General features: G+C 32.4%; 1 protein-coding gene across 2 annotated transcripts in view; it reads left to right on the top strand.

Annotated features, from left to right (window-relative positions):
• The window catches only part of LOC114327676 (calpain-C), a 136,192-nt gene extending 114,459 nt beyond the window's left edge, over positions 1-21,733 (top strand). Inside the window, exons 3-11 of one of the 2 annotated variants that reach the window (XM_028276362.2) lie at positions 541-610; positions 975-1,227; positions 7,877-8,242; positions 8,301-8,518; positions 9,820-10,057; positions 18,516-18,855; positions 19,185-19,449; positions 21,511-21,569; positions 21,627-21,733. In XM_028276362.2, the coding sequence (XP_028132163.1) occupies positions 541-610; positions 975-1,227; positions 7,877-8,242; positions 8,301-8,518; positions 9,820-10,057; positions 18,516-18,855; positions 19,185-19,449; positions 21,511-21,569; positions 21,627-21,653 (1,836 nt within the window). In that variant the 3' untranslated portion in view covers positions 21,654-21,733. Of the gene's footprint in view, positions 1-540; positions 611-974; positions 1,228-7,876; positions 8,243-8,300; positions 8,531-9,819; positions 10,058-18,515; positions 18,856-19,184; positions 19,450-21,510; positions 21,570-21,626 lie in introns of both variants that reach the window. The other variant, XM_028276361.2, reaches the window with a different exon arrangement.
• Positions 21,734-26,679: the final 4,946 nt, after the last annotated feature.

Here is a 26,679-nt window from a genome sequence, read left to right as displayed (position 1 = left end):
TTGTCTTAGCTGTTGATATTTTCATGTTGTAGTTCTTCGCCACTGTATTGAAAGTTTGTGCCATTCGCTGTAGGTTATCCTCGTTCTCGGAGATTAAGATTGCGTCGTCAGCATAACAGAGGATTTTTATTTGTTTTTCCGCCATCTTATATCCTTTTCCAGTACCTTTAATGGTTTCTATGATTTTGTCCATTACTAAATTAAAAAGCAATGGGCTCAAGCTATCCCCTTGTCTAATTCCCGAGTTGATTTCTACATCCAATGTTAGTTCATTCTCGAATTTTATTCTGGTTTTGTTCTTCCTATTAATGTCTTTAATTATCCTTATCATCTTGTTGGGCTGATTTGCTCCTTTAGCAATCTTAGCACAAAACAACAAAACAACAAATCGATATAAACAATTACACAACACACAAAGAAAACTGGAAGAAATTCGGAATGAAGTACTAATATAAAATTTATTAACTTTATTAATTTAATATAATACTTACATAGTAGTACCGACAATATGATTTTTTGTACAATATGATTTTTTTTCAGGAATTGTGTAACAGACCAAATTTTATTCAAGATGCTCCTACTTCTTTCGATATTAGTCCAGGCAAAATGGGTAAATATATTTTTATCATTACTTTACACATTGCTTTCAAGTATATTTGATTTTTTCACAAGGTTGTTTTTTAAAACGAATGGAGTTAAATTTTTCTCTTAATATTATGCATTCATAACACCATTAAGGAAATGAAGTAAACCATGGAACTTGTATGTACAGTAAAACCTGTGTTAACGGCCACCTGTCAAAACCGACCACCTGAACTAGCCGGCCAGTTTCAAAGTTCCCTAAACCAAAATTTGTGGACTACAAAACCTGGTACCTATTAGCGGCCACCTTTTTATATCGGCCAGTAGTGCTGTAATTTTTAGTGACCGTTATTGACAGGTTTTACTGTATTTGCATTATTGAAAATTTTTAGGAGATAGGTGGCTGGTATCGTGCCTGGGCATCCTCTACCTCAACAAAGGCTTATTTTACCGAGTAGTACCCGCCGATCAATCGTTTTTTGGCGAACAGTACTGCGGAGTGTTCAGATTTCGCCTGTGGTGGTGCGGAGAATGGACTGAAGTTCTAGTCGATGACAGATTGCCAACCGTTCACGGAAAACTCGCTTTCCTGCAGTCACAAACCGACAATTTTTGGCCTGGTCTGTTAGAAAAAGCTTATGCAAAGTGAGTACACATCAAATTTTGCTTTGATTAGTTTTCGATTCCTTATTTGGAATCTTCATCAAGACTTTCGGGGTCTTAACCCCCAGAATTCTTATATTAGTTCACTAGTACGAGTATACACTTCACTTTAATGCTAGCTACACTATCGCCTCTCTTATACGGAGATGGTACTTCACAACGTTTTGAGACCACTGATTTTTAGGAAAAGCCAAAAGCACGTCAAATAATATTTGAAGGGGGTGATATTATGCCATATTTAAGCTTGCTGGGAAAGGCATCCCCTCACCCCCCATATCGTCCCTTAATTTTTTTAAAGTTATACTTCTTTAGGCACGTTTGGGAGTAAATGTATATGTGCGCGAATTCATCAAAAGTCTTGGTCCTGGGCGCAGCTGAAGTGTTATACGTGCTCTTTCAATTCAATTCAATTCAATTTTATTTCCAAAGAAGAATTTTGTACATTGTAATTAACAATAATATTATATTTAATATAATGCACCCACTTCAGGGAAAAAGCACACTAGGCAACTTAATACCTGTATTGTAACCTTAATCCCTGAAGGTGTACAATCCAATTGTACAATTTTAAACAGTAAGTACTTGTGGCTGGTATAAATTACATACTCTATGATTGACAAAATACAATTGAAAGTGAGAGGAGAGAAGACCTAATCGGCATGGCGCAACTATATTTACTAGAAGACAGTTTGGCTAGAAAATTAATTTTTAGAAAATGTTGAATTCAATTGTTTTAGTTAATATCATATTTTTTATGGTTCTTTTAAACTGTTTATAATTTATTATTGTTTTTATATTTTTTGGCAATAAATTAAATAGAGTTGGACCATAATAAAATAGTGATCGTTTTGTAATTGTCTTGCTGAAAAATGGTACTTTAACCAAAAGTTGTTGAGTTGTCCTTGTATACTTTTGACGTTGATTTATTTTTAACTTACTTGAATTGGAAAATACCCAAATTAATGATTGCTGTATATAAATAGATCGGACACTCATTTGTTTTAGCTCTTTATATAAAAGTGATGTGGAAAAAAGTTTACTTTTTTTAAATATTATTTTAAGAAGTGTATTTTGAGCTGTCTGTAAAATATGTAAGGTATTACTAAATGTACCATCCCAAACAACAATACAATATCGTATTATAGATTCAATCCAAGAGTTATATAGGATACTCAAGGTTTTTTTTGAGAGAATGTCTCTTAATAAGTAAAATTTAGGCATTAAGGATCTAATTCTTTTTGCAACGTGTGCCACATGCTCACGCCATCTCAGATGCTGATCAATTATAACTCCTAAATATTTAATAGATTTAGTTTTTTCTAAAGAGGGACCTGCACACTGTTGCAATCTGAACTATGAATTTTTAAACTAATATTAGTTGGCTGATAAGACATAGTGGGAGAAAAAGTAATATATTTAGTTTTTTTTATATTCAGACTGAGCAGATTGTGGTTAAGCCATAACTGTATCTTACTTATGCCAGATTCAGCTGTTTTACATACGCGGTCCCATGTTGAATCTTTAAATAATAAGACTGTGTCATCAGCATAGCATAAAATTCGCCCTGAAAACCCATGAATTTCGGTTATACTATTAATGTACAGTATAAATAGAATCGGACCTAGTACTGTTCCTTGGGGTACCCCAACAGTAATCTCTTTAGTTGAGCTAATACAATTACCTATTTTAACTTTTTGTGTTCTTTGAGATAAATAATTACTAATAAGATTTAAAGTTGACAGTTGACCTCTTACCCCATTTTTATATAATTTGTTTAGAAGAATCTCATGTGATATAGTATCAAAAGCTTTAGCGAGATCCAGAAAAATTGCTAGACATTTATTTGATTCTTCTAGACATTGTACTGTTTGATCAACAAGATCGATTATAGCTTTCTCTGTGTTAGCTTTTTTCACAAATCCAAATTGCCTTTCGGTTATAATTTTATATTTATCAAAGAATGTAATTAGTCTCTTTTTGAGAGATTGTTCAAAAATTTTCGAAAAACTATTAATGACTGATATAGGACGGTAATTGTCGACTTGTTTTTGATTACCGGCTTTGAAAACAGGTGTTACAAGTGATTCTTTCCATTGTGTTGGGATTTTTCCTGTTGTATAACAGAGATTAATGATATGAACTAATGGAGAAGCAATGTGCACATGAATATTTTTAACTAATTTCGAAATAATTCCGTCTGGTCCTGGCGCACTATTATCTTTTAAATTAGATATTAGTAAAATAATTTCATTTATATTTACAGGTTCCAAGAAAATTGATGATTGTAATTCTAAGTCTCTTTCAAAACCCGGTGGTAATGTAGTTTTTGTATACTATCAGCCATTTTTTGCCCAATACTTGTAAAATAATTGTTAAACATATTTGATTTCTCAATATTATTAGTTATTTGAGTTCCTTGTGTATTAATCAACGGAATATTTTCAAGTTGATTGTTTTGTTTACTTTGCAACCTGAAATTTCATTTATAATAGACCACATTTTTTTATAGTCACCGTTTGTTTCATTAATTTTAGCTTTATAAAAATCATTTTTTGTCTTTTTAATTAGATTACTTAAGTGATTTCGATAAGTTTTATATTCTTTGTCTAGTTCAATAGAGTAGTTTTTTAATAGTTTTCGCTTTAGATTGTCTCTAGTTTTAATAGACACTATTAAACCAGAACTAATCCAGGGTTTAATTTTTTTACATTGTTCTTTATTTTTTCTTTTTATAGTTTTTGTTGAGTTTATGATGAAATTATTTAACTTATTTATAAACTCATCATAAACAATTTGCGTTGTATTACTTGAATATAAGTCATTCCATGATTCACCGGACAATTTTACGTTTAATTGTTTATAATCTATTATCTGGGCGGTATCGTTTAAATTGGACAGCGGTTTATCATTTTCAGTATTAAAATATACAAACGGTGTATAATGATCTGTCATATCAGTAGTAAAAATTACAGGATCAATTCTAAACGAATTTTGTACTGCGCTATTCTGTCTAATAAATATATGGTCTAACGTAGTACTTGATTTTTTAGTTACTCTTGTAGGTTTATTAATATAAGAAGTATAGCCATACATATTTAGCCTATTTAAATATATAACTGTTTCGGGAGAGTTTTGATTTTGTAAGTCAATATTGATATCACCTAGATGTATTTCAATATCCATCATTTGAATTTGCGAGAAATATGATTCTAAATCGTTAATATAAGTATCAATTTTACTAGAAGGTGATCGGTATGAAGCTGTTACACCAAATGAATACTTAGAATAAGTAGAATTTAATAAATATATAACTCTAAGAAATTTGTTATCATTTATTGATATTACTTTAACGTCTGCATTAATTGAATTTTTTATGTAGATGGCAACACCGTCACATATATTTTTTTTAGAATCATTATAAAACAGATTATATCCAGGAATATTGTAATTGCTTACCTCAAAAAGATTTCTCGTTTCAGAGAGAACAATTAAATCAAAATATTTTTCCATAGTAGCTACATATATGGTTAATTCATCAAGATGTTTTCTGAGCCCACGAATATTAAAATGAACAATACCCATACCTGATAGATTGTCCGTGTCACTCTCACCAACAAACTGTTCCATATTACTAATAATATTTGTATCAATTGTTAAATTGTTATCTAGTAGATTAAGGAATTCAATCATAGAATTTGTTTTGATGGCATGCTTAATTACCTCCAGCTCGGCCAACCTATAATGAATTTAGACAAGAAGCCTTAATTATTCATAATATATTATATTGTAACTAAAAACCTAAAACAAATATTACTCTTTAACATAAATTAAATAACTTCTAGTGAACCATCATAACAAACTCAACAACAATTACTACGTAAATACTTTTTCCAGATGAGTACAGTCTTTTAAACTAATAATTTTATTATCTTTTTGTATGTATATTTTTCCATCCATAGTCCAAACGTTTTTTGCGCCCACTTTATTTATTGCCTGGTTTAATAATTGCATGTTCGTAGCACTTAGATCTTCTCTAACAACGATGCCGGTACCCTTAAATAATTTTTTTCCTGCATAAATTCTCTTTTTCATTTCATACGTTGTTAACTTGAGGAAAATTCCTCTATCCTTATTCTGTTGTTTTTGTCCAACCCTGTAGCATACTTCAATATAATTAGTTATATCGATATTTATTTTTGATTTTAAAAGCTTAATAATTTCGTCCTCTACCTTCTCATTTGATTTTTCTTTTAAATTAAAGATTCTGAGATTAAATTTTCTATTTGCTTGATCCAATATATTAATTTTTCCTTTCAAATTATGATTATCCGTTATCATATCCGATAACTCTTGGTTAACCTGCTTTATAGAATTTTGATGTTCACTTTCCATTATTTTTATCTTATCACTTAAGCTGTTTAGTTTTTTCAAGCTCATTTATCGTTTTTATGGTTGCCTCGGTCACATTTGTAGTAATAATTTTTAAAAATGATTCAGATTTGAAAGCACTAATTACTGCTGCTTGAACTGCTTTTTCAATTTCTTCTTTCATTTCTCTAGTTACAACCATTTTATATAGAAATTAAATTCGATGATTTACAAATGACCAAACTGTAATACTAATATGACTTCAACTGATTTCACTGTTAAATTGTTGGGAGCACGGGCAAAGCACGTCTACTCGCTATCACACATCACTCGATAATGGATTCTGATTGGGTAATTACAATAACTTGTCAATAATTGTTCAATATGTCGGTTATGGGTAAACAAATGTTGTGTATGTTAGTTTTTATTGTTGTGAGGACAGAAACAAAAGCAAGTTTATAATTGTAGTGACTTTTTAAATTTTAAATAGTTTTTAAAAGCAACAGGTACGTAACTGTAAACGTTTCAGTATTGTAATAAAAAATTACATAGGTACATATTTGGAAAATGTAAAATGTAATTGTAGTGACTTTTTAAATTTTAAATAGTTTTTAAAAGCAACAGGTACGTAACTGTAAACGTTTCAGTATTGTAATAAAAAATTACATAGGTACCTATTTGGAAAATGTAAAATGTAAGTAGCTATCTTGTAGGTAATGCTTTGATTTACGTAATTTGATTACCAACAAAATTTCTACCAATCTTCATATAATATATTATTTTCTTACTCTGTTTTGTTGTATTTTAATATTTTAATTCCACAAAAATCAAACTAGTTTGATTAAATTCAGAACTGTCAAAAAGTTTAAAACGTTCAGTTGGTCTATCTTCCCACATGACGGGCGTGGCTAAATGCTAAGGCGCTTCGATTTCAATTCAAAGCACCTTAATATACGCGGGTTCGATCTCCAATGAAAATTTTTCTTTTTTTATTTTTTTTATACATGTTATGAGCTTAACATTTAAATAAAATATAAATAAACTGTTTAAAGTATATTAATTTCGTTGAAATCATATAATAAAAGTATAACTTCTTACGTGCGTACAAAGTACACACACATTCTTTTTTTTAATTCTCCTTTTTTTATTTTATATTAAATTTGAATTCTCCTTTATGTGCTGATTTCAAAAATGTATAATACATTCGGCTTAAAGTGGTTAGTTTATAGATAGTATGTTTATAGATAAGAAAGTATGTCTCTCACCTTAATTGATTGTAACAAAATAGGTTGTAGTATCATTTAAACTTTTTAAATATTTAACCGTGCCAAGATTAGCCAAGCGGACTGAGGCGCACGATTGACAAATCTATAGTGGATATGCGGTCGAGGCGATCGAGGTTCGTGCCCCAGCCCGGTGAATAGAAAAATAAAAAGGCTGACGTCGTAGTCTAAAATTCTAAAAAGAATCTACGACTTAGTCTGGAATAAGCTGGTGTCTGATCGGCCTATGGAGGAGCCGTACGGCAAGGGATAAGGGCTTGCGGCTCGGTGACACTCCTCCATAGATCCCTACCGGAAGGGCGTTGACGCCTATAAACGGTGTATACATACAAATATTTAACCGTACTATTTGTAGAACCTTGAAAATTTTTGAAGGTACTACAAATAGTACGGTAAAATATTTAAAAAGTTTAAATTATGCTACAACCTATTTTGTTACAGTCAATTAAGGTGAGAGACATACTATCTTGTTATAAGAAAAAATATCTATCTCATAAACTAACCACTTCAAGACGAATGTATTATACATTTTTGAAATCACCACAAAAAGGAGAATCCAAATATAAAATAAAAAAGGGAGAAGTAATGTAAAAAAATAAAGGAATAATACGGGGAGTGAGGAAGTGGCTTTCCCAGCAAGCTTAAATATGGCATAATATCATCCCTTTCATATATTATTTGACGTGTTTTTGCGCTTTTCCTAAAAATCAGTGGTTCAAAAATTAATTAATGGTGATAGTTTTATCTGAAAAGCATTGTATATGTGCACGGGGGTCATTTAATGCACCCCCCTGACCCTGAAATGCCTAAAATTTACAAAAAGTACATCAATTTTATTACTATAGTGATTTATTTGTATTATGTTTGCATATATTTTATAATGTATTGTATATATAATGCTTGCCCCCCTCCCCCCAATCAAAATTTCAAATGATGCCCCCTGTATATGTGTATTCTAATATTATTATTAATTTTCTCAGACTACATGGCTCCTATGAAGCCCTTAAATACGGATCCCTATTAGACGGTCTAGCAGACCTCACGGGGGGAATAACCGAAAACATTCCTCTTCGACAAGACACCAATTCGTGCGCGAGGTTACTATACAAATTACTGGACATGACCTCTATCGTGACGTGTACAATTCAGGCAGCGAATCAGTCAGTCAGGTCTCAAGCTTCTGAGAAGTTACAAAATGGAGTACAAATAGGTATAAATTATAGGATATATTCTATAGAGAGAACGGAAACGTTTAACGGCGAGGGGATTCAGCTGCTGAAGGTGAAGAATCCTTTGGGTCAGTCGCCTGAGTATACATCACCTGTTTTTATAGATTCTCCTGAATGGTAAATATAACTTTACTAGCAAGAAAGCTATAGACAATACAGATTTTTTATCGTTTAGGTCAGATATCTCACCCCAAGAACTCGACAGGATAGAAAGCAAGCTCCAAGATGGAGAATTCTGGATGCCATTTTCTCAATTCATTAAAACTTTCTCTCATTTAGAAGTAGTACATTTGGACAACGATACCAGCAGAGATGAGCCCAGTTTGCATAGTAAAAACACGTGGCAGATGAGGCTGTTCCAAGGAAACTGGCAAAAAGGAGTTTCAGCTGGAGGTAGGATGGATAGTATGTTTTATTTTTGGTATTTAGTTCTTTTTGATTAATTATAAATGACACATTTACTCGAAACTACGGTTTGTTTTTAAACCAGGAGGAGTAAACTAAAAAGACAGATTCACACCCAAGAAAGTCACTAGAAAAATCACCAAATACCTACATCTTCTTTTTTATTGATCATGTCGTCCTTAGATACATAAACATTATATTATACTAATACATCGTTATAGTGTTATAAAAACAACTGCTTTTGTATAAAAGCAGACCAAAAACCTAAAAATTAAAGGAACAGCGCAGAAAACACAAAAAATCGCCGATGTAACTTAACTAACCTATGAAATTATAATAGTATCAAACTTTCATAAATGCCAACAGTGTCAAAATTTCATAACAGTGGAGTAAATGTGCCTGAGATTGGACCAATTACAAACAAGCATCACGGCGCGGTAAATTTGAATTACTCCTCTTGGTTTAAAAGCAGACAATAGTAAATCAAACTCAACAAAAGATACCGCACTTATGGAAAATATAATATCACTGATAATGCAATAAAATTTACATGAATAGGTTTGTCTCGAAATTATATTCCTGTCATATCATTGCCCCAACTCTGAATTTTGAATAATAACGGCATAAATTGTAAAAAGTTTATCGAAATTACATTTTTGAAGTCTGGTGGCTATTGAAACAGCTTAACCCAGCGTGAGCTAGGCCGATTAGAGAAACTATATACTTTTATACGACTGACAAAATTCTTATTCTTATGGCGCCGTCTCCTTTCGAAGGTTGGCGATCCAAATGGCAACTGTAGCTTTGGAAACTGCTGCACGAAATATTTCTGCGGATGAGCGGTCAAACCATCTTCTCAGGTCCTTCAGCCACGAGTTATGGCGTGTTCCTACTGATCTTTTGCCCTGTACTTTACCTTCCAATATGATTTGAAGTAGTTCATATCTTTCCCCTCTAACCGACCAAAGTATACCTACTTCATGATCAATAAGATAGGATTAAGCCTCTTCCTTAATACCTGAAGAAAGATATGATCTGACGATTCACAAAATCTCTTTTCTCTCCTTGACTCAAGTATATTCCCATTTGATTTTAGATTTATTTATATTAATTTACGCTGTTATTAATCAAAATTCAAAGTTGTTTCAATGATATGAAATGATTGTATTTTGGAGACGAATCTATTTTGAAATATATCGGAAAATTTTATTTCATTTGAGTGACATTATATTTTCAAATGTGAGGTGTCGTTTACTCAATAATTGACCAAGATTCTGAATTTTTTGTAGGTTGCCGGAACAACCCTGACACCTTTCATATTAATCCTCAACTTCACCTCCTGTTGAGTGAGATGGAAGAGGTTATTGTGTCTCTAAACCAACACAGCATCATGGAACCCAAAGTTATAGGATTTACGTCGTATTTACTTTCCAAAAACACTAACGAAACAATTGGGAAGGGATTTTTTAAGAAGAACAAATCTCTGTTTAATTCGCAGTATACTAACAGCAGACAAGTCAGCCATAGGTGAGACACTTTTTTATTTTCTTCATGATAATCCTATTTATTAGAAACATTGTTTTATATTAGAGAATCCAAGTATATGAAGAATTCCATGCTTCTAAACTATGGAATTTTCATGAACAAGAAATATTAAACTAAAGAAGCAGTAATTAGCAATCAAGATATAAGAATTGTTAGAAACTTTTACTGGAATCAACCGCAAATCTTGTTGAAGGTGAAGACACCGAATATGTAAAAATCATGCGTGGAGTGAGGCAAGGTTGTATTTTGTCTCATATAATCTTTAATATCTACTAGACACGGGCGGATCTGTGAAAAAACATCTATTTTTGGATGTGCGAGGTGGCATTCGGATTTTTGAAGATGAAGTTAGGTGACAGCTTCAATAATAATAATTGACTTATGCTCCTTCTCAAATATGCACGGAACATTAATAAAAAAATTAAAATATATAAAATTTTGGAAAAACATCGATTTTTTTTCTACTTTCTGTGCTTATAACTTTAAAAAGATTCATTTTGGAAAAACGTCGTGGGGAAGTAAAATAAAGATAATTAAATTTTCTATCATATTCGTCCGGTTAAAAATGTCTTAGTGTATTAACCTTTCTGCAAAATAGCAATAAATACAAAATAAGGGGGCAAAATAGGCCTATTCTTATTCAATGTTTTTCAACCACTTTGGTTGCACTCAGAACCTTAGTAATTCGCTTAGAAAATTCTAACAACATACTTAAATCGTCCACCAAATTTCATTAAAATCGACCTAATAGATTTTGCATAATAATTTTGCAATCTAATTTTTTTTTAAAGTTACAATTTTTTAATAACTTTCTGAACAAAAAGTAGACCATTTAGAAGTTTGCTAATTTTTTTACATATAAAGAGGCGCTCTACCTATCTAATGCATTTTACAGAACTAAAATTGGATTATTTAAGCGGCCTCAGCACTGTTTTAAAGTTATAAATAATTTTTTGGTTTATAAACAAATGCAGTGAGGACGTTTGGTTGGAATAAATTCATTTTTCAGTTATTTATCAAATAAATATTTTTTTCTGTTTTAGGACAACAGTAAAATGCATTTCGAATTAAATAAATTATATACTGTCTTCTTTTTGTCTCAATCAATTTAAAAAAATTTGATCACCCTGTATAAATAATTATGTTATTGTCTATATTAATGAATAGATAATTGAATAAACTTTCGAATAATCTAGCACACGACCCCTATTTTTATTTAAAAAAAATCATCGATTACGTCATCACACCCAGATGGATGACGTCACTAGTATGACATATATGCTAAGAAATTATAATTTACATATAAAAATCGACCTGTTTCGGGATTTATCTCCAGAGTCGCCCATATCGCTTAAATAATCCTATTTTAATTCTGTAAAGTGTATTAGATAGGTAGAGCGCCTCTTGATATGTAAAAAAATTAGCAAACTTCTAAATGCTCTACTTTTTGTTCAGAAAGTTTTTAAAAAATTTGAACTTTTTAAAAAAATTTTGATTGCAAAATTATTATGGAAAATTTATTATATCGATGTTAATGAAATTTGGTGGACGGATGTTGTAAGAATTTTCTAAGCGAATTACGAACGTTCTAAGTGCAACCAAAGTGGTTGAAAAACATTGAATAAAAACAGGCTTATTTTGCCCCCTTATTTTGTATTTATTGTTATTTTGCAGAAAGGGTAATAATTTAAGACATTTTAAACCAGTCGTATATCATACAAAATTCAATTATCTTTATTTTATTTCCCTACGACTTTGTTCCAAAATTAATCGTTTTAAAGTTATAAGCAATGAAAGTTGAAAAAATCGATGTTTTTCGAAATTTTTAAATATTTTAATTTTTTTATTAATGTTCCGGGTATATTTGAGAAGGAGCATAAGTCAATTATAATTACTGAAGTTGTCACTTAATTTTATCTGCAAAAATCCAAATGTCAACTCTCACATCCACTTCAAAACAGTTCCGCCCTGGTCTATACTGTGAAAGAATATATTTATTGAAGCTTTGCACGAAACTGAAAAATATATTCTGCTAAAATGCTACCGCCTAAACAACATCAGGGATGCAGATGACACCATAGTATTTGCGAAAAACCTAGAAGACCTACAAACAAGTCCATATGAACAAATTCACGCATTACAGTCAACAGCATGAACTAAATATAAACGTAAAGAAAACAAAGCTTGTGGTGAATAGCAAGAACAAGATAACAGAAAGTGAACTCTACGTCAACCAATCTCCTGTAGAAAGAGTGAATCACTACAACTTACTCGGCACCGTAATAAATAAAGAATAATCACATATTTCCCATAAGCCACAATAAAGCCTCAAGGAAATAAGCCACCATTTTACCAAAAAAATGATTTTAATAACGTTTCGAAAATATTTTTATAAAAAAATTAATTTTATTTTCCTCGAAACGTTAATAAAATCATTCTTTTGGTAATAGTCCAGTCGGGTTAGACGAATAACAGGCCTAACCTTGCATTAGGAGCTGCCCCAAATTTTATTTAACTAATCTTTAGGGGGGGGGGTCAATAGTAGCGTAAATTTAAAGTGTCGACTGAATTCCGCCGCTGCGTTAGCCGCCATATTGATTTTAAACGAGAACCGTTTTTGCTCAATATGTCCGCCATTTTCAACTTTTCGACAAAAAGTATATCAACCAAAATTGTTGAAAATGTGACTTTCTATCATTTCTGATACAATTTTTTCGTGCTGTCGATATTTTCTTAGTTATGGCGGAAAATAGTGACAGTTAGAGCATAATTATTAGAAAATAGTAAAAAGTGGTGGGGGAGCATAATTACTGAATTGAATCTTGTTTCCGAGCTGTCCCAAATTTTTTAATTATATCGTTTAGGGGAGATCAATAGTAGTGTAAATTTAAAATCTCGACTGAATTTCGTGGTTGCATTAACCGTCATATTGATTTTAAAGGAGAACTGTTGTTGCTTAATATCTCCTTCATTTTCAACTTTTTGACAAAAATAGTAGGAACTAAAATCCTTGGAAACACAATTTCCTACAATATCTTTTTCACAATTTTTTTATGCGATCAATATTCTCCGAGTTAAGGGGGAAAATAGTGGAAGCGGAGGGGAAGCATAATTATTGAATTGTTTTATTTATTAATAACTTTACGACATAATTGTACATAAACAAAACTAAAGAGAAATATTTTATACAATTTTTAAAACTTCCAATGAAACACCAACCAAACTAAGTACATAAAAGACATAAATAATAACTAATGTGCATTAAGTTCACTTAATTTTATTAACTAGCGGGTTTTATTGGTCGAATTTGTCTGTCGATAATTAAGTTTCATGTCAGCTAACATATTTTATTATTTCAACAATTTTTTTTTAATTTTTACCCTGTTGGGGGAATTTTCCCAGTCCGCCCTCGTAGACCCGCCACTGGTTATCTCGAAAAATTGTAGTAAATCGTATTTGCAACAATTTCAGTCCTTATACTTTTTGTCGAAAAGTTGAAAATGGCGGAGATATTGAACAAAAACAATTGCTATAATATCAATCAGGTCTTACACTTGCGCCTTTACCGCATACGTACTACCTTAAATATTGATTTTATCAAAAAAATGGAAGAGATGAAAATTGTACATAATTTATTTGTCTACACTTTTGTATAGAATTAAATTTGTTGTAAAACTAGTAATAAACGAGATAATTCAATAAATCAATAATTATGCTCTAACTGTCACTATTTTTTCCCGATAACTCGGAAAATATCGACCGCAAGAAAAAAATTATAATAAACGAAATTATATAAAATCGCATTTTCAACAATTTCAGTTTCCACATTTTTTGTCGAAAAGTTGAAAATAGCGGAGATATTGAGCAAAAATGGTTCTCGTTTAAAATTGAGATGGCGGCTAACGCAACGGTAAAATTCAGTCGAGATTTTAAATTTATACTACTATTGACCCTCCCTAAAGATTCAAAATTTGGGGCAGCTCGTTATGCAAGGTCAAATGCTATCCCGACTGGGCTATAAAATTGTGGCTTATTTTCCATTGAAAATAGTTGATTATGAAAAATGCCACAATAGTCCAGGATAATAAGGTTTTTCCCATGACACTCGAGCCGCCAGGGTACTGAAGCGTTTTTTCGACAGGTAATACCTATAAGAGCAAATTATAACTATTTCCTGCGTAGGATCTGGCGGCCATTTTTATTTATAAACAATTAAGTGTCAAAAAATGGCATTTTTCCCTTTTTTTCAAATCAATGGAAAACAGTGAAACTTATGGTTTTTTCAGTACAAATATCTTTAAGATTATGGAAAAAGCTTTAAAATGACGTATTACAAAATTTGATATACTCATTTATTGTTAATATAATTGCGAAAAAAGGTCGGAATTGCAAAAAAAATTAATTTCGCAGTATCTATTGTAAAAATTAGTATACAGCTTTGAAATTTTTGTCACATAAGGGTTCTTTAATGCTTAATATATGATAAAAATTTCAAAGCGATTCATTCAATTGTTTAAATTTTATTCAAATTGTTTATCCCAGAGAGCATTTTTTTTGCAATAACATAAGTCAGAAAAAAATGACGTTAGAACCATTCCACAGGTGTCAAATGAAAGAGCATCAACTATGTTTTCAACTTGGTTTAAAAAAAGCGAATAAAAAATGCATCTATTAGTAATAAATAATTATGCAAAAGTACCGTAAAGCTTTCCTTATAAACTTTTTATTTTGTTATATAAGAAATTATATATATTTATTACAATTTTTTATCGATTATGATATAAATAACATTACTTGGTAGTTGTGCTCTTAAAACGGGGTAAAAAAGTTAATTTTTTTGGAAAAAGTGATCCAAAAAGTTTATAAGGAAAGATTTACGATACTTTTGCATAATTATTTATTACTAATAAATGCATTTTTTCAAGTTAAAAACATAGCTCATGCTCTTCCATTTGACACCTGTGGAATGGTTCTAACGTCATTGTTTTCTGACTTATGTTATTGCAAAAAAATGCTCTCTGAGATAAACAATTCGAATAAAATTTAAAAAATTCAATGAATCGCTTTGAAATCTTTATCACATATTAAGCACCAAAGAACCCTCATTGGACAAAAATTTCAAACCTGTACACTAATTTTTACAACAGTTATTGCGAAAATATTTTTTTTTGCAATTCCGACCTTTTTTCGCAATTATATTAACAATAAATGAGTATATCAAACTTTGTAATATGTAATTTTAAAGCTTTTTCCATAATCTCAAAGATATTTGTACTAAAAAAATCATAAGTGTCACTGTTTTCCATTGATTTGAAAAAAAAGGGAGAAATGCCATTTTTTGACAGTTAATTGTTTATAAATAAAAATGGCCGCCAGATCGTACGCAGGAAATAGTTAAAATTTGTTCCTGTAGGTATAACTTGTCGAAAAAACGCTTCAGTACCCTGGCTGCTCGAGTGTCACGAACAGGGTATATTTTGCTGCGAATGCGATATATGCTGCGATGCTACGTCTTCTCTGTCCTTTTTTATGGTGTTGAATCCCGGATTTTGGACGAAGATATATGCAGAAAATTGGAAGCATTTGAGATGTGGCTGTATCGGAGAATGCCTAAAAGCTCGTGGACTAACCAGGTCACAAATGAAAAGATCCTTAGAAAAATTAAGAGGAAAGGTACTACTACTTTGGACATATTGAGAAATGAACTCCTACAAAACATTCTGGTTAAATAACCTCAGCACCTGGTTCAGCAAAATATCTGTGCAGTGTTTCGCGCTGTTGATAAGGTAAAGATTGCCAACATTTGTCACGGAAGCAGAAGAAACTATGTAATTTTTCATGAACAAGAAATATTTAGGGGTCGACAAGACAAGAATTCTTGTCTTGATAACAACTTCTTGTCTTGTCTTGAGAAATAATCAAGAAATTTTAAAAAATCTTGTCTTGGCGTTTTCTTGACATCTTAACAACATTCTCAACAAATTTCAAGATCTTAAAATTTCTTGACTAGCCGGTCTGTTGATTCCCCGGTCCGGTGATTCCCCGACGAACTTTTTATTGCGTTGCGTGCTAATAAAATTAACATTTTGTATTTTTCGCACATATTCTAAACTTAGCCGTCCAGGATATCATAACAGTTGTTGAACCAAATCGCAACAGTTTAGACATCGTAAAGGATTTTGATTATTTGGAGGATGAGATCGAAGAAGAAAATTATATAAATGATACTGCTCTAGATTTCAACTCTCCTGTAAGTAGAATTAAGCACCTTGTCAAAAAAATTAAAAACTCAAAGCAAATATAACTTAAACTTAACAGTACTTGCGAGGCCATAAATTATGTCAAAATTAGATGTGCCTACAAGCTGTCATTTAACTTTCGAGATGCTAACATGAGGTCTAAGTGTTAAAAATGCTTTGACTATATTTTGCGATAACATTGAAAATTTAAATCATTGCAAGATATTAGATAAAGAATGGGTTCTGATTTCTGATCAGTAAATTTTGTCAGCATCTGAGAACCTTCAATGATTGTCAACTTTCTTCAATGATTGTTGGAGAAGACACGCAATTGTCTACCTGTCATTATTGAAAATTGCCAAGGATTTTCTCGGAACGCCAGCAACATCTGTACCTGTGTAAAGGCTATTTTCAAGTTGTTCTGAAGCTATTTTCTTGTGGCATTTTTGTAATTAACTATTTTTGACGGAAAATAAGCCACAATTTTACTAAAAAATAAATAAAACGTTTATAATATTTTTTAACGTCGAAACGTTAATAAAATCATTTTTTTAGTAAAAATTGTGGCTTATTTCTCATTAAAAATAATTACATAGCTATTTTCAAAAGCAGCTTTAACAATAACACAGCCAAAAAACCGGCTAGATGTTGACTCCATAAGAAGTGTTATCTGCCTTCTTCAGGGCCCCCGTAAGGGCTGCTTACGCCTGTGTGCAAAAAGGATTTTGGCGCCCCTTAGGCATTTGGGTTCATGTTTATTTATTTATTTTTTAGAAGGTAGGTCGATAGGTAGGTGCTTGAAATAAAGCAAAAAACTGAAGTTTAGAAGTCATAATAAGTTTTAATGAATTTTCCCCAAAAAGTGCTTCATTTTTTTGGTTATTTCACGTTGAAATATTTGATTTGAAATTTGAAGAATAAGAACGTTTTTCTCACCAATTTTGCTTTTACTAGGTCTATAGACTTCATGAATAGGTACACCATTTTTTTCTTTTTTTATAAGCTACATTTTTGGTAACAATATTTTTCAATAAAACACTTAGTTTTTGGACTTATTTTAAACCTAAGTTTTTTCACCATCGAGAAGGGGTAATATTCACCCCCTCCCCCCCCCCAGGAAACGCAACGACACAAGTCCAACTTGAAGTGGAGGATAAGGGTAGAACCTTGAACCTACATCCAAATTTTCTTGCAATTCGTTGGTCATGGTCACCCTGAAAATTACACGATACCGCCGTATTTCACGTCCATTTAGTGGGCTCTTATAGCATTGATTAATAACTACACATGGGTAGTTTATAATCAATGATTGTAGTAAGTAGCGATATTTTCTGAGTTTCTGAGACTTTGCTGTTGCAAATTCATCAATTACATCTCTAACATTTATACGTACCATCAAAAATTTCTTGTTCAATTGCTAATATTGTTAGCCCAGGCAATCGTTCTTGAAGCATTGCCCTAATGATTTTTAACTTTGAAAAATATCGCTCCTCAGCAACTAAAGATACAGGTAAAGTCAAAAGAATTCTTAGTGAAGTGCTTACGTTTGGAAGGTTGAAGATTAAATTGTTTTCAAATATATATTGTAAAATACTTAAGGGGGTCAGTATCATCAGGTAATGGAAATAACTTTTTAATTGCATTAAACAAATCATTGCAGTCTATACCTATCCTTCTTATCCTGATCTGTCAGTCATTCCTCAAGAACAAAACAACGTTTTAAAAGATCGCTGTCACTTAATTTAAATATGTTTCGTGTGTATTTATACCTAATCCTATTTAACTTCTTAACTTTTGTTTTAAAATTAATTTTTATTTTTTTTTGCAAATTATTTTTCAATGTTTGACCCTGGATTTTGGCGCCCCGAAAGGATGGCGCCCGTGTGCATTGCACACTTTGCACATATGGTAGCGGGGGCCCTGGCCTTCTTATTCATGGCTTATCAATTCCAAAAAACGTTCTGGAGTTTTCATTATTAGTCTAGATATTTCAAGATTTCTTGTTTTCTTGACAAGAAATCTTGGTATTGACATAAAATTTCTTGTCTTGTCTTGAAATCGAAAATTACTTGATTTCAAGACAAGATCAAGACAAAATCTTGAAATTTTCAAGAACTTGGCGACCCCTAGAAATATTAAACTTTTCAATCAAAAAGACTACTCAACATTGTCTATGTAGATTAAATTTTTTTGTGTTTTAGATGCCAATTGGAACAAGGCGGATATCTAATCATCCCAACAACATTTGAACCTAGTCAAGAATCTGGATTTACTCTTCGAGTTTACTCCTGCAAACCCCTAAAGTTAAAACTGTTGGACACTGTGCCCCAACTTCTCAAATCGGCAGTCGTATCTGCCCCTCCGCTGCTGGACGGCAAAAGTTTTAGTCAATACGAAGCCGTTTTCCTGCAACTTGCGGACGAACACAGAACAGTTAATGCGTTTGAGCTGCAGGAATTGTTGGACGCCTGTTTGCCCAATGATTACATCAAGAGTTGTGCTTCTATTGAAGTTTGTAGGCAGATTATTTTGGCTTTTGAAGTAAGTTGAATAAAATATCTCAAATGGTTTTATAGTAAATGCACTCTATAAAACTAAATCAAGCTGAAAATAAACAATACCAATATGTTCCTTAGTTGTTGATAATTTTTGTTAGTTTTTGTTATTTTTGGTCACATTTTACTAGGTTTATTTTTACACCTCTTGGGTCTATTATCTCCATGCTTTTGTCGTCTCATAATGTTACGTTTTGTTGTTTTTTTTTTGTTACTTTTTGTTACGTTTTGTTACTTTTTGTTACTTTTTGATACTTTTTGTTGCATTTTACTATTTTTTGTTACTCTTTATAGATAATCTCTTTAACTTTATAGATGTCTGGAACAGGTAGACTCAAATTTAGCGACTTTAAAGACCTCATGTGCAGCCTGAAGTTCTGGCAGACGGCATTTAAAAACCACACAAAGGAAAAAACCGGAATTTTAAAAGCTGAAAGGTTACGGGACGCTTTGCAGGAAGTAGGTTTTCAACTTAGCAGTGAGGTATTAGCGACTCTGATTTTGAGGTACATGAGAAAGGACGGTACGTTGAGGTTTGGAGACTTCGTTTCGGCAATACTGCATTTGACCGTTTCATTCAGTAAGTATGCTTCTTCTTTATTTACCTCTTAACAAGATAGATAGATAAATAAATAAATAAATATAACATGTTGCAGATTCATTGCTTTACTTATTTGTTTTATTCCTTTTCTTAATTTTTATCTTTTTTCTTTGATTTTGTTTTTTTTTCTTTCTTTCTGCTTTCATTCTTTCTTTCTTTCTACTTTGAGTGGGGATAAATTTCCATGTTGACTTCTATAGGTTGGTAGATGGAAATCAAAACAAGTTAAGAGATAATCTGAAATATTACAACTGCTCGCGTGGGGACATACATACACATTTCTGATTCTACCATTCGCGGGTAGATCAATGGCGGTAGTGTCCTCCGTACAATAGAAATTTTCTTTATTTTTATCTTCTTGTTCTAGTGCCGTCTTAACTAATGAAGGTTGGCTATAACCATTGCAAGTTTGTCTCTATCTTCTGCTTTTCTGAAAAGCGTTCAGATTGGCAGATTGAGTCTTTGGTTACTCAGAAATTTCCTCATCTTCAAGAAGGCTGCTCTTGATTGTTCTATTCTTAATCAAATTTCTGATTTCGGACTTAGATCTTCCGTAGTCTAGACTCCTAAGTAGTTCATGTTGTCTACTTGCTCATATGTATCTTCATTTTTTATCTGGATCCTTGTAATGACTTTCCCTCTTACTGATAACCATGGTTTTTGTTTTCTTTATGTTTATCGTTAAACCAAACTAGTCCCCAGTATCACAAATTGTGTTTACTAGCGTCTGCAGGTCTGTCTCAGGCCTTTCAGCGATAATGACTGTATGACTGTATCGTCAGCAGACAGTAGAACCACTCTCCGAAAAATTGGAAGTAAAATATGTAGTCGCGCATGGCGACCGCGCAATGTTCTTAGTCGCTTTTGCCCCACTCTCGCATGGCTAGGCGCATAGAAACGTACGGATTTTAACAGGGAAAACCCGCATTCACCACTGGTGAATTACCAATTGTGTACTGCCGGTATTACTTCTTGAGATCAAAGCGCCGACAGAGGAGTGATTTTACTGTGGATCCTCTATATACTGTGGCATAACGGATGTTGTGTGTGTGTGAGAGAAAAAATGGCTTGGATGCGGGTCCGTTAGCCACAGATTTTTATTTTATTTTTACCTCAATTTATTAGTTTTGTTATATTTATACCTATTTCACTTAAATGACTATATTTGTTTCTCTCAAGTAGTTAATGAGTAATTTAAATATTTCCATTTTATGAGAACTTATTAGATATTCTATACTAATTGGAAAATGAACTTGTGTTTGGATGTTATTTATATTTTTACCATTTATCTTAATCCCTTCTGTTCAGTTTTCAAGTGCTTGTGTAAATAACTGTTCTTTATTTTTATCCTCTTCTTTATTAGTTTTTCTTTTTCTTCCTGTACTATTTTTTCTAAGTGCGAATATTGCTGATAAATTAAAAGTGTAAATAAAGAAGATATTTTCAAAGTGCTCTTCATCTTTAAGTGCCGTCTCCTAATCGGAGGTTGGATATCATCATCACTATCTTTACTCTATCTACCGCTGCTCTAAAGAGTTCTATAGAACTACATTTCAAAGTCTACGATATTACAAATGAAAAGGTCTTAACAAGAACTATTACCCAAAGAGAGCTGCTACACATCGTTAAACAGCGAAAGTTCTTATATATAAGCCACACTTTAAGAAACGACATATCTAATCTTTTAAAAATCATTTTAATGGGCAAAATTGAAGATCGAAATGGACCAGGTCGTAAACGATACTCGTGGATCAGATACATAAGAAACTAGTGCGACATGCCTGATATCTATACAATAATAAGAAGAGCAGAAGAGGGATCCTTACACATAATCCAACCAGACTGAATGCCTGCAGGCTCTTTAGTTTACGGCACCAAACGAAGAATTTTCAAAATTATCATGGCTTGCGTGGGAAGAGGGGCATTTCTGAAATAGTTTTGTCTTTCATTAAAATTATAACAGTGAATCTACTCCATAGTCTGAGTTTTAGATAAGATATTGTCTTTTAATTGCTGCTAAATATATTTTTTCTCTTTTAGACATTTTTGAATCAAAAGATCCCCTTCAAAATGGCAGCATTAAACTAAACCTGGCAGAAGTAAGTTAATATCCTCATAAATTAAAATACTTACTAAGACATTTTTTTCTTTTTCAGTGGCTCAAATCATCTCTAACTTGTTAAAATATTGTTTACTGTAAATTGTATGTGAATAGCTAGATTTTTGTAAGAATAATTTTATTAAAATAAATTATTTTATGTTACGAGTTAGTAAGTTATTTTTCTTCCCTATGCCTAGTGCCCTCAGGCGTTTTGATGTGATGATTCTGATAAATTCACATTGTTAAATTGTTGAACCGCATCCAGGAAAAAGTAGATATAAAACTAATTTCACAACAAGCAGGCTTCTGGAGCAAGGACTGAACTTAACAGAGTACATAAAGGTAGGGATTTGAGGAGAAAGGGTTAGTGGAGGTAGCCTTGATAGATCTCACAGAGGCATACGATATCATAAACCACAGAACCTTGCTAACTAAGATATATAACACTGTCCTTGACTATGACATAAAAATCATCATTACACTGTTGTGTAATAAACGCTTCTACATGTGCTAAATGAAAAGAAGCGCAGATAGAGAACTCAAAAAATGGCCTACCTCAAGGAAGCGCTTTGATGACGTTCCCGTTTATCATCTACATCAACGACCACCCAATCCACCCCCAAACTGGTATATCTTAGTATTAAGCTGACGACCTTGGTATATCTCTAACAAATAGAATCGACAGTGGAAGAGGCTTTAAACATGATATAAACTTACTACAAACAAAACTTATTAAAACCAAACCGTACTAAAACCCAAGTGTATGCATTTAATTTCAACAAACATTTGAAGCATATAAAACTGAATGTATCTGGGGAGGAACAGCACTTGGAACGTACTGACAGGCCAAATATCTTTGAGTCGTACTAGACCGGTCACTAACAAAAAATTCCACTGTCAGAAAAAAGGTTACTATGAGAAACTTGTAGGGTACAAACCCGCAGATCTTAAAGTCAACAGCTGAGGCCTTGTGTTTCTCAGCAGGGAAGTAGATTTAGACACGCCCAACAAGTCCCCACTGCAATAAATGAACCATGTAGAATAACTAATGGCTGTATGAAGTCTACCCCTCTATCACTACTGGTTTCGAGCCAGCTGGATTGGCATCACCGTAAGACCGTCGATGCGCCTCGCAATATGTGGAGAAGTTCAAGCAAACTTTCGATGAAAGGCACCAATTATACGGGATTGATAAACCACCATCAGGAACCTTCTTCTTCTAAAGGTGCCTATATCTTCTGGAGATGTTGGCGACCCCATTGACCCATCTTATTCTATTTACGGCAGCTCGAAATAGATCAGTTGACGTTAGACCAGTCCACTTTCTAAGATTAGCCAGCCAGGATATACGTCTACGTCCAGGGCCTCTCCTGCCCTCAATCTTGCCTTGTAGAATCAACTGCAGCAGTCGGTATTTTTCATTGCGCATAATGTGGCCGAAGTAAGCCAATTTTATGTTCTTTACGGTGTTAATTATTTCTTTGTCTTTTCTTATAGCCTCTGGAGAATAGTTATATTAGTTGTGTGGTGTATATATGAGACCCTCAACATACGTCGGTAGCACCACATTTCAAACGCCTCTAACCGTTTTATGGCATCTTCTGTCGGCTCCAGCAGCTTTTAACTCCGTCGTAGAGGAGGTCACTAAAGACGTAACATCTAAGAATTTTTATGCGTATATTGATGCTTAAAGACAAGTTGCACAGAATTTTTCTAAGACTGTTAAAAGAGCTTCTGGCTTTTTCAATAAGTTCTTATTTCGTAGCTGTGATCCCAAGTATCGTTAATGTTGCAACCGAGATGATTGCATATTTTCTGTACTCTCTCTAGGGGTGTATTGTTTACGGTAATTTGGGCGTTTATGTTGGTGTTTTTACTAATGATCATTATTTTTGTCTTCTTACAGTTTAGTTTTAGGCCGTATTTGTTACATCCTTCTTCAACATTATCCATGATCCTTTGGAGCCCCTGCGCACTATCTGCCAGCAATACTGTATCGTCTGCATATCTAATATTATTTATAAGTTGTCCATTTACTGCAATATCTTCTTCTGATTCGTCCAAGGCATCTCTAAGGATGTTTTCAGAGTATATGTTAAATAATACTGGTGACAGTATGCAACCATGTCTAACTCCTTTTTCGACTGTGAAGATTTCGGACAGTTCATTTTCGAATCGAACTGTTGCTTTTTGTTGGAGATATAAGTTTGAGGTGAGTCTTATATCCTTACCATCGAGTCCTGATGTTTTTAGGATATCGATTAGTTTTTAATGTGGGACTTTATCAAATGCCTTCTCTAAATCTATGAAACATGCATACACATCGTAGTTGACATCCCTGGCTCTCTGTATTAGAACTTGCAAGCTGAAAAGTGCTTCCCTGGTTCCGAGTCCTGCTCTGAATCCAAATTGAACTTCACTCAGCTGTTCTTCTAATTTGGTGTATATGCGCGAGTGAATGATAGTAAGGAGTACTTTAAGTACATGGCTCATCAAGCTAATTAATCTATGTTCTTCACATTTTCTAGCGTTGGCTTTTTTGGGAAGTGGAATGAATATCTATATGGGCCATTCCACGAACATACGCCTGTTTTGGATTACTTCGACACCGAATATTTTACTGTGCAACATAAGAATTACGAAAGTAAATGGCGCTAATAATTATTCCAATAAACAACAATGTAATTTGCATTCTTCTTATTTTGCACAGTAAAATATTCGTTGTCGAAGTAATCCCAAACAGGCGTATGTTCGTGGAATAGGGTATAGTAGCCATAGTCTGGGCTGATTATCGGAGAATAGGCCATTTTTGGGAAAAGTTATTTACCAGCAATTTTATTGCTGGAATCGAATCTTATGATTGTATATATTAATAATATAGATATGCAAAGTCCGCAGATAGTGTGCTACTTTTTTTATAAACAAAATGGCGCCCGAAAATCGTGTTTTTTTCAATTTTTGCTCTATAACTCCAAAGATTTTAACTTTAGACCAAAAACACCCAAATAAAAATTCACCGCAATTAAATTCTGCATAGAAACTTATTTTTTCCGATTTACTTCGACGAAAACTTTCCCCGGAAAAAGCGGGTTTTTCCAACAAAATCTTTAATTTTCAACTAAACTTTTAGATAAGTAGTTGTTAATCAATAATTAAATAACTTGGTAATGCAAAAGCCCTTTCCGTATATATTATAATTCCAGACGCCGATGGAAATTGAATGAACAGTTTAGCAACAATTGAAATGTTAATTAAAAATTTACGGTCGCTATAATAACGACAATAATTATGATGCATAAGAATAACTATGATTTTTTCATAAGAAAGATACTATACCTATCTAATGTACTTTACAGAATTGAAATTGGACTATTTAAGCGGCCTCAGGAATATTTTAAAATTATAAACAATTTTTTGGCTTATAAACAAATAGAATATCTCGGGAAATATTAAACGAAATTGAATTGTGAAAACGGTATTCGAAAGACAGCGGCAGGACACTTCTTTTAAAAGAAAAAAACGTTTAATTATGACGAGTGGTTCCTGAGATACAACCGGTCAAAGTTGACCGAAATTTACGGCAAAGATATAAACAATAGGATCATAATTTTCAAACCATCACCTTTTTATTTTTGTCCTCTTTCTTCACACCAATTTTCATATCTTTAAAATCCTCATAACATATATTATTATAATAAAAACTATCGATAATACGTGTGAAAATTGCCAAAAATAGCAAAATTCCAATCAAAAATTAGGTTGGAGAAAATGTAACCCTCAAAGTTCAAAATCGGTATACGTTAAAAAAAATGCATTTTCTCGGCTTCCCATGGAGCAATTTCCTTCATTCTTTTTTTGTTCCCAAGTAACTCGAGTAGAGCCATCGAGCTAACGCATTATTAAATGTCAAACTTGCTTTTGTTTGTTATAATAAACTAATTTATTTATTATAACACAATATTTTAATTTGTTTAAATAAAAATTGTTTAAATAATTATACAGCTTTCAAATGAGAATATTTATGTTTTTAAATTTAAAAGGTACACTTGTAGTAAGTTTATCTAAAAAAAAGCCTACAACTGGAAAAAATATGTAATTTTCTGTTCTTATAAATAAATTAATCTATTATAACAAAACAAAAGCAAGTTTGACATTTAGTAATACGTTAGTTCGATGGCTCTACTCGAGTTATTAGGGAACAAAAAAAGAATGAAGGAAATTGCTCGATGGGAAGCCGAGAAAATGCATTTTGTTAACGTATACCGATTTTGAACTTTGAGGGTTACATTTTCTCCAACCTAATTTTTCATTGGAATTTTGCTATTTATGGCAATTTTCACACGTATTATCGATAGTTTTTATTATAATAATATATGTTATGAGGATTTTAAAGATATGAAAAACAATCAAATTCCACAATTCAAAAACAGAATAGAGCAAGTAATCTTCACTCGTCTTCGGATTGGCCATACTCGATTAACCCATGACTACATACTCCAACGTGCCGATCAACCTGTGTGTGATTTGTGTAGAAGTGTCCTTACCGTAAAGCATTGTTTATTGCAGTGTCCGAAGTATAAAGTGCAACAAAAAAAGTGCAACATACCACCAACATTAAATAGTGCACTCGGAAAAGACAGTGATACAAAAAGCATCTTCACATTCCTCAAAGACTGCAACCTCTTACCAAAAATATAGTATTTTACTTTACTTTGTATAGATTTAGAGCTTTTTATAATTTCCTATTGTTATGTTTAAAATCTATTTTTAAGCTATAATTTTGTAACACAATCCATACACGCTAATAACCCTGCGTGGTTGATGCGTAATGTAAGGAAAAAAAAAGATATGAAAATTGGTGTGGAGAAAGAGGACAAAAATAAAAAGGTGATGGTTTGAAAATTATGATCCTATTGTTTATATCTTTGCCGTAAATTCCGGTCAACTTTGACCGGTTGTATCTCAGGAACCACTCGTCATAATTAAACGTTTTTTCTTTTAAAAGAAGCGTCCTGCCGCTGTCTTTTGAATACCGTCTTCACAATTTAATTTAGTTTAATATTACCCGAGATATTCTATTTGTTTATAAACCAAAAAATTGTTTATAA

The sequence above is a fragment of the Diabrotica virgifera genome, chromosome 2 (genome assembly GCF_917563875.1).
Source record: "Diabrotica virgifera virgifera chromosome 2, PGI_DIABVI_V3a".
Classification (NCBI taxonomy): domain Eukaryota; kingdom Metazoa; phylum Arthropoda; class Insecta; order Coleoptera; family Chrysomelidae; genus Diabrotica; species Diabrotica virgifera.
This window is presented reverse-complemented; position numbering and strand designations above follow the sequence as displayed.